Source organism: Geospiza fortis, unplaced genomic scaffold (assembly GCF_000277835.1).
Source record: "Geospiza fortis unplaced genomic scaffold, GeoFor_1.0 scaffold41, whole genome shotgun sequence".
In the NCBI taxonomy this organism is placed as follows: Eukaryota; Metazoa; Chordata; class Aves; order Passeriformes; family Thraupidae; genus Geospiza; species Geospiza fortis.
The window spans coordinates 4,417,536-4,427,306 of record NW_005054299.1 but is presented as its reverse complement, the minus strand read 5'-3'; the positions used below and the strand labels follow the sequence as shown (position 1 = coordinate 4,427,306).

At 41.5% G+C, this 9,771-nt stretch overlaps 1 protein-coding gene across 1 annotated transcript; it reads right to left on the bottom strand.

The window, feature by feature from the left end:
* Window positions 1–392: 392 nt before the first annotated feature.
* SLC30A1 (solute carrier family 30 member 1) lies at window positions 393–9,770 on the bottom strand (the record flags this gene model as incomplete). The annotated part of the gene is made up of 2 exons (XM_014307994.2): window positions 393–6,207; window positions 9,620–9,770. Coding segments are annotated over 2 exons (1,062 nt in total), but the record flags the coding sequence as incomplete, so codon positions are not given.
* Between the last annotated feature and the right edge of the window lies 1 nt (window position 9,771).

Sequence of the window (9,771 nt, the reverse complement as noted above, 5' to 3'; positions counted from 1 at the left end):
AATTAACAGGTCAAGATGATTTTTTTATTGTTTTCAAAAGATGTTTTCATTTGAGATTAAAAAAATGCCTTTTGCATAATTAACTCTTCACCCTACTAGAACTGAGCAACTATTCTTTTAATTGTACCTGGAACCCAGACAATTGGAGGCCGGGACTTTACAACCCATTTACTAACCTCCACCTCCTCTATTTGTGCTCTTTTCATCTCTTTTTGATATTATGGGAGATAGTGAATGTATATTTCTACTAGTTAGATTCCTTCCTGGGAGCTGATCTGAGAAAGAAATCCCAACTAAAATGTATTTGATAGTCAAGAGCTCCATTTATTTTCTCAGCACTTTAATACTTAAAAACAAAAACAAAAAAAGGGGGAAAAAGAAAAAAAAAGAAAAAAATAACATTATTCTTTATTTTAAAAAGAAGGCAAAAAGAAATGTCATCAATGAACAAGCTATGCCAATTATATTTTAACATTGGTCAGAAACAGGATCCAGGACATGAAAATAAAAAGAAGCCAAATTAATCCCATGTGCTTTTTGGAGACATACAGATGAAAGATATTTTTCAGCTTTGTGGTTTTGCTTTTCAACTAGTTAGACAACACAGTGAACGCAAAAAATATAAATGTGAGCCTGCAAAAACATGGTGCTGTACCTCACAGGCAGCTAACCACACAAAGCAAAGGTCACAAGGAATAATCAGACCTTCTGTTATCAGCAAAGCTACGTTTGATTTGGAAAATTGTCAACTCTGGCTTTAGCTCAGGCAAATGGAGCATCCACCTCTTTCTGCCTAGCAGAGAAAGGAAAAGCCAAAGATATTGTGGACCTGAACCACTTAAATGCATACCTAAAAAGGGTGTAACTGATGCTATGCTATGGAGCTAAAATAGTCAGAGCATATTTATATGCTTTTAAATATAGTTAGCAGTATTTCCCATTCCCTCCATGTGGAACTCGGAACATCTAGTTACAAAATTCACCCCCTCCATCCCTCCCAGTCTCTCCATAGCTGAAGAGATTAGAAAGTGCAGTCAAAGCAGGGGGCAGGGGAAGGAGAATGGCAGGAATCTTTATCCCTCCTCCCCAAACTCCACCAGGCAGTGTTTAATAAATTCAGAGAGCGCGATTTCAGAAGCTAAGAATATCCATTTAGCTAAACTTGCTAACAAGTCTTAGGGCACTCAGTGGGCTTTTCCCCCTTCCTTTTTAGAGAATGGGGAAAAGGAATAAATTCTGGAATTACACCAAACTGACAGTATTTCTACAGCAAATTTAGAAACACCATAGCAGTCCTGATTTTAATACATCCATAAAATCTAGGTACTTTTTTCTTTAAAAGCTAGGCTACACTGGCAGAAGCTTTGGACTCACTCCCACACGTAATACCTGGTGTGCAAGTAAGTACTCGTCAGGCTGATGAAACTATTTAAGAATAGAGAAATTTTCAGGACTGAGCCCTTGCCATGACTTTTGGGGAGTCACAGGCTGGGGCTGGTTCTCTTACATAACTCCGTGTATGTCCGTACCGCACACTGCGATGTGGCAACTGCAGACATTAACAAAGCCCACACTGGGTGTGGAAAGCAAATGAGCTACAATTGTTAGGGGTTCCACAGAAACAATTTACTCTGCTAAAAAGGAAGACTGATGGTACTGTGGCTAGCCCACTTAGTGTCTGAATTTGTTCTGCACCTCACCTTAGGTGCAGATATAATCTAGGAAGAGATTCTAAAATAGCATATTCCTGGATGAGACATGTAGTAAAATATTTCATCTGGTGATGTTTGGTACATCTCTGACACATTTAATCGGAAGCCTAAACAATCTAGACACTGAAATACAAACTTATTTTTCCTTAAAATCAGTGTTCCATAATTGTTTTTATTTTAAAAATTCAGGAATGTGATACACAATACAATTAGCTCCCCACCACTGCAGTGTTCACTTACATGAGATTCACTAGTTTCATGCTTTGTGGAAATAAAAATAAAATAAAGAGAGACTGTGCAGTGCTTTTGAATGCTCTCAGTATTCTTAAACTGTGAACTTCAGAACAAATCAAGTCTGTATAATCCTAGACAGAGCAAGTTTTAAAAAAATCGAGCTATTTCACAAGCTAGTGGGCTACAGTCAGGTCTCCTACAGCCAGAACGGAGAAATTGTGTTCCTGCTGCTGCACAGCCACCATGCTGACCTCACTCTACCTTTCAGGGAGTTTATCATCAAGGGCTAAGGAGACTAAAGGGCCCTGGTAACACCAGCCGGTGCTGCACGTGCAACAGGGCACATGACAGAGGCCATGCAACTCCCCCTCCTGCCCCCATCATCATCACTATCATCACTGTCACCTCTGCATCCTGTCCTGATACTTAAAATAACGAGGGGGAGAGCTTTTTGTCTTTTTAGTTAGCCATTGCCTGCAATGGACACAGAAATAGAAAAATATGACTTCTGGCACCAAAAAAAAAAAAGAGATTAAATAGTTTAAAATGGAGTTAGTGACTACAACTCCCTCTATTCAGATGCATTTACTGAGACAATTAACCAATGTTGGTAACTGTTATTACTTACCAGTTGCCCTCTTTTTATAAGAGCAACAGGAAAGAGGTTAATCAGACTTCTCAGTGCTACCATGGTTAGATTTGTTGGTATTTTTTAAAATAAACTAAAGAACAGTAGTTCTATGGTGTGTTAGTGAAATACGGCAGAACCTCAAGAATTTGTACTAACAATTGAGACAAATTTTAAACTAGTGATGAAAATAATTAGTGAAAGTTTACCATAGAAAGCAAGGATACACATTAAAAAAAATAGTACTTTGTTAATTTCAAAATTTACTAGGTTAATACTCTGTAGTATAGTAGCAGTGGTAGCATACTCAGCAAGTGTAGTCTCATACAAGATCTCATTTAACAGTCAACTCTAGATCATATACAGGTAACAGAAAAAAGAGTTAAGATAATTCAGAAAAAACAAAAACATATATAAATACTATATTAACACATTTAAGTTAGTTTATGAGACTATACAACAAGCATAAACACAGAAGAAAGTGAGCAATGCTGGTGGCTGTGAAGCACCAACACCCCAAGCCAGCACAAAGCCGAGCCCACCCATCCACAGCCCATAGCTTCCTGCAGATGCATCTGAGCAGCCAAGAGGCAGAACCCCCAGGCAGTGCTGTGCTGCACCCCAGCAACGCAGCCTGTGATGGGGCTCCCTGGGAGCAGAGGCAGCACCTCCAGCTTTCCCATGCTGTGGCACACGGGGCTGGTGCTGGCCCTGCACACTGCACAAGTAATGCACAACACTGTAATCCACCCGTGGATAATCGAGAGTTGACTGCAATGCTCTGCTGAGAGCTTGGGTGAGACCACTGACTGACTTGGTCCGATGAGCAGCAGGACTATTCTCTGTACTATTTAGGAGCAATTATGATGCAAGACACAAATTAGAAATGCAAACTAGGGAGGTGGTGTTCTGTATCTGGAGGCAAAGCTACATTCCCTTCACTAACAAAACATTCTTTTTAAAAAAATCTCTATTTAAATACTGTTAAAAACCTGAAAACCACAGCATCAAAGAACTTCGTAAGGCCAAAACTATCCTCAGTTCCCTCTGGTTGTGCCTAGGTATTGCAATGCATTTGTAGAAGCAGTAAATGCCAGGTAATCTACTATCTTACCCTCTTTCCAGTGCCTTCCAGTAACAGATCTCAGAGTTCTTCACACAATAGTTAAGCCTCACAACACCCCTGTGAGGTAGGTATTATCCCCATTTGAAGACAGGGAAACTGAGGCAAAGTGTTTATCGTGTCCAGAGTCATAGAGCAAAGAATGGAAGATCTGAGTTGTTTTCCAGTTTTGCACACAGGAGCAATCCGTTAATCACAAGACATTAGTTCCCATACATGACATGAGAGTGGATCAAAAGGGCCAGGGTTTTAGATTAGAGTTCTTGTATATTTTATCTTCAATTCTCACCTCATCTCTGCCAAATTCACAGAGTCCACAGAGCAGTTTCTCCTTTCCTAAGGTGTAAGTTGGGCAGCACACTGTAACAGCTTCTTTAGAGACAGTTGTCAATTAACTGAGTCAAGATTTTAAACCATACATGCAGATACTGAGTAAGTGAAATGTGATCTGTAAGTATCTTGAGGTGTGAAATACAGTGATCCCTGCACCACTTCCTCAAAAGTCAGTGGAGGGCTCCTTGAGGACATGGTGGGGGACCAGAACTGAAGTCACTGCAAGTGTTTACAGACACACTCAGCTAGAAGCAAAATGCACCATTATTTTTGGGGAGCTGCTGTCTGTGCTTGAAAGCAGGAGTTATACTGTCAGTGCTTGGCAGACCTTCCCCAACAGAGCACTTATTGACAGAACTAATTATTTTATGTTAGTAGACTCAGCATCAGCTAAATATTTATTCGTAGCACTGTTGAGTCAAGGGTTCCTTAAACCTCAAAGACTTTCATGACCAGACACAACTTGGAAATAAGAGAAAACAGCAGGAAATCCATAAAACATAGAAGTCTGTGTTACTTTATCAACTAGTCTCATGTCTGGATCACAGAGCAGTATACGGTAGCTTGAACTGCCATTCCGACAGAAGAAAACCCTTTCACTTCTGTTGTTTTCAACTACCTAGCTACCTTACCAGAAGAAGAGGGGACAATTTCTGACAATCACATGATGTTATCTTTAAAATATGCTGTGCAATAAATTCACTAGAAAAGCCTTCACAATTTTTATTATTGTTACATAGCTTTAAGAAAAATATGTGAAACTGCAAAGTGGTTTCCAGTTTTTAGTAGTTATATCTTTAAAAATGTTCTATGAACTTTGGTTTTCTTAGGGCTTCTAAATAAACAATATATTAAGGTATCTACAAATCAAATATTAAAGGAAAAAGTAGGTCAAAGAAATCTGTAACACAAATTGAGTTCCTACATGCTTATCCCTCAAATACCTTTTCACTGGAAAAAAGTATCTTAATTTGAAGCACAGCAAAAAGTGTCTCTGCTGAAATGTTGAAACTGCTTTTCTGAATTGTTACAGCATGGATGCACTTTCTGTCTGTCCCAGTCAAACAAAGTCAACACAAACGCATTGTATCATGACAGTGACATTATATTCTTTAAAACAAGCATTCTATATTTAGCAATATGACAAGAACAAGGACTTCAGCAATTACACTATTTGGCAAAATTGCATCTCGAACGTCTGTCTCTTCCTCTTGCAACACAGCTGTTGACAAAGTCTCCACAACTCAGGTAGCACCCTTCAGGGAGTTACAAAGATGACTCAAACTGCTCATTTTGATCGGTGTTCGCCTCCAGCTTCACTGAAGGGATGCTCTCCGACTTAGTCCTCCTCGTTTTTGGAAATTCAATGACAACTTCTGAACAAGAAATACTAAGTGACGACGATTTTTCTGTCTTCTTTGCAGTACTAGCTTCTCCTGCTCCGCAACACTGCTTCAAAGCACACTGAGTCCTGCAAGGAAACTCGCATTTCCCTCTCCCTGACTCAGAGCCAACGCTGGCAAACTCGGGCTGAATGGTAGTTGCATGAATCCCTTCGTCATGAAAGATCTCTTTGATGCGCTTGGCCACCATCATGTACGTGGAAGGGTCAGGACACTTGATGTGAGCAGTGCCAATGATCCTGCTGCCTGCTAGCTGCCAAATGTGTAATTCATGGATCGCTTCGACTCCTTCGAGGGTACGTAGCTTTGAGTTCAAAGAATGGACATCTATTTGTTTGGGAACAGTCTGTAGAAGGATGAGGGCTGACTCCCTAAGCAACGGGTAAGTTGTGTAAAGGAGTATACAGACCATAATCAAACAGAGGACAGGATCTAAATATAGCAACCAGCAAGGACCAGCCACCGTAATGCCCTCTTGCTCTGACTTGTTAGTGCTGCCAAGTGCTCGGAATAAAGTAATATTTTCCATGCAATGATCATTGACACATGGATTATAGCAAGGCCCATCTTCAGGGCATGGATTCCACAAGCCATAGAAGAGCAAGGCATTCACTACCACAATAACTGAACCTAAGGCATCTCCAAAAACATGCAGAAAAACTCCACGCATGTTAAGTTGTGCACTAGAGTCTTCTTCAACTTCCTCTTCATCCAGAGGATAGTGGCCAGCATTCCCATTCACTTGTACGTCACTCATGTCATCTTTCATATCACCTGACAAGAAAACAATTAAACAGTTAGTCACGAGCTAAAATACAACATGGTACTGTAATTCCTTATAAAATCATATCCAACAGTAAGCATGGCACACTGAGCATGAAACTGAAAAGCAACTCAACCCACACACTTAGCAACATCTTCTTTGGCTGAGGAAAATTCAGTTTTCCCAATAAGTGATCTAAATAATCTAGAAGGCAACTGTTTCTACATGGAGATTAAAGACGTAGAGTGGCACAGAATGAACATGACCACATTTTAATCACTCTACTGAAAAACTACTGTCACCTTTCCAGCTGTATAACCATTTGCCTATTCACTGCTTGTTTCCTAAACAAAATGCAGAGTTACAGAGGGTATGTAAAAAACCTGGTTTAAGTAGCTTAGTTAGGTACATTTGTTCCTTCTTTTGAAACACTGATAGACTGATCACATTGCTAAAATCCATCTTTAACCATAGGAGTGCATTGCTATTTCATATTAAAATCTGAAGCTAGAAGCTCAAAAGCTGTGCGCTACAGCTGTGCAGTAGCTTCTTTTCAGGTTTACCAATGCCTTTTCAAGAGGCTTTTGAATTCAAGGAAAAGGAAGTTCTTCCAAGATAGTGCATGGAGTTAGCAGGACCATGAGATACAATCAGCTGAAATTTTAGGTCTAAAACACAGAACTTACCAGCAGAATTGACTATAGGACAGTGTAAATTATCACTGAAACTCTGAGGATATGAATTACTGTTATTTATATTTCAGAATAAATAAATAAATAGTAAAATTATATTTTTTATGCAAGTGACATATAGCTGTTGAGTGACATACAGCTTCTGATGTCCAAAGTCATATGTCATGGACTGTACATAAATTAACATTTTAGTGCCCTCCTTTGTCACAACTGTCTGCAATGTTTATCACTCCAACACAGCTAACCAGCTACATGGGAATAAACACACACATCACTACAAAGAAGAATCCTTTCTGAAAGAAAACAATCTTCCAATGTTCAAATTGGAGAGAAATGTACATGATTAACCTCCTGCTTTTCTTCAGAAGTTCTTCTTTGGCTACGTCCCGTGGTAAAGAAAAGCAACAGGCACTGGTCCCTGGCCTGACAAACTGAAACAAGGAGCTCTTACTGCCTCTGAGGTTACTGAGTTCAGAGCTTTGTAAACATTAACAAGATGTGCAGCTTCTGCTGTTGTGCCCTTGTGGCTGCCATTCTGCAATTGCAGAGTGCGCTCAAGTCCTCTCCTCTCTGAAGAGGGAGTGGGCTCCTACCAAGGCTCAGTTCCAAGCCCCAGCTCATTACCTCATCCAGTACACTTCTGCCCTGAAGCTCCAGCTACATTTTCCACACTACCCCTAGGAGTTATGGAACATGGGACCTGTAACTTTCCAGAGAAGTAAATACATTAGAGGGAAATATCTCAGGTTACAGAGTTCAGACCTCAAGGTCCATGATGAGAGCAAGGAAAGAGGAACGCTCTACTTTGTACCAAGTACTTGGAAAAATGGAGATCTGAAAAGTCAGTACAGCTATCTATACAAGTAGGTAACAGGACACATAGTTCCAGAAAGCTCTTGAACTAACTTGGAACTAGCCTTTTTTTTTAATGGCAAATTGTTAAAACACACCCATTCGAAATATGTTCATTGAAATGGAACAACAAACGGATTATTTTGCATAAAGTGCATCCATAGAAATGCCTGTGCAGGACTAGCCCCTAAGGCTATGCCTACTTTTCACTTCCACCTTAGGAAATCAGCAGTACCCCACTCTGTGATTTCCAGTGAAGGCACAGGACCACCTTCGTCAGAATCTCTACATCTTGTATCTTCTCCCAAGCCTCAAATCACCTCTACCTGCAACTTTTCATAGGCAAACTATGAGTAGCTCCATCCACTACGTAATCATGACAGGGCGATGAAGGAAATACAAACTTATTTCAAAGTTTCACTGTGACCAAAATTATGTCCTATTACCACCTAAACACCCACAACAAATTATTTGCTATTGCCAGAAGCACATCCATGAGAGATTCCAGATAAGTTAGCTCACAACAATATGCATTTTAATCCCTGCTATAACTTTTTTCTCTAACTAGTCCAAAACTTGGCTAAAAGCACAACTTTTCACCATTAAAGAATCATTCCCAAGCCAAGATATGTATGAGACTAAGGGTTAAGGGAATTTTACATTGTCTGAAACAAATTATTAGGATACCTTTGCTGGAACTAAACCAACATTAAGAGCTTATTACGTGGTCAAGAAGATGGTGTAGTGTATTCAGAGGAACTTTCCTATTCTGTCTTTCCAAGGCCAACATGGAGTGAGAGAAACAGAAACTAAGTTTCTCAAATGCGCATTGGAACCTCTCATCACAGAAAACCTGAAACTGTAGCAAAGTTCATTCCGATCAATTAAAGCTCCCTTTAAGCCAGAACGGTCTGCTGATGTCATCCTGAAGCTGGAGGAGAGAAATTGGTTCCAAAGCCTGAAGTCCATTCCTTTCGGTGACAAGGATGCCTTAGGAACTGAGAAGTGGCAATCACACACACCTTTCACTCCGCAAGCACACGATACTTGGCTTTGACCAAGCAGCTTCAATATCCGCTATCCAGGCTTGTGGATCCACTAAAAAATAACCCTAGAAATTCCTACCCATGAAACTGTTTAACCACAGTTGGGAAGGGAAGATTTTAAATGTATGCCTGTATGCAGGTCAGTGGGAAGGCATATGCTTTAGAAATCTAAACAAAAATTATTCCAAGACACCACACATGTGCCCTGACACCAGCATGCTCCACATTCTGGCTTCCACAGTTCTGACTGGCAATTTCCAACACTTCTTCCTATTAATACCGATGCTTTGAAGAAGCACAACGTTATTGCAGTGGAATACACTTCGGTATCTTTGGTTTAGATGGAGAGTAGCTTCCAGGTAGCGGATAACCGACCCAATGGAGCAATCCAGCTGCGGGGACCGAGACACTGAGCCGCGCTCCATTTGATGTGTAGCCAGTTCGGATGGCATTAGGAGAGCCTCTTGTGACAGCTCGTGTCGCTAGGCAAGGAACGCTTGTCATGTGCCTTCCCTTGCAGAACGAACTTTTTTCCCAGGGCAAACTGCTTTATCCTAAGACTCTTTTACACTCTGACCTGTCTGTAAGACAAACATGCAGCTTAGGGCATCCGAAGGAAAGGTGCGAGGAAGAGGTGCGACAGCCATGTGCCCCAAGAGCTGCTAAGAAAGTTTCTCGCCTCCTTCCCAGGAGTGGGGACAGATGGTCCTCACAGGGTCCTGACAGAGCCCGCACCAGGTGGGACCAGCACGGCCACCGCCCTACTCAAGGAAAGGACCCCTCCCGTTTTTCTACGCGAGGATGGGGCAGCGGCGCTTCCCCGCGGGGCTTACCCAGCTTCTCCTGGCTGACTCCGTTGGAGCTGCTGGAGTTCTCCACCAAGGTGCTGGTCTCGTCGCGGTTGAGCGCAGCCTCGCCGTCCCCGGGCGGCTGCTCGGGCTTGGGGCCGCCGCGGGGGTGCTGCTGCCGGCGGGCCGGGCGCGTG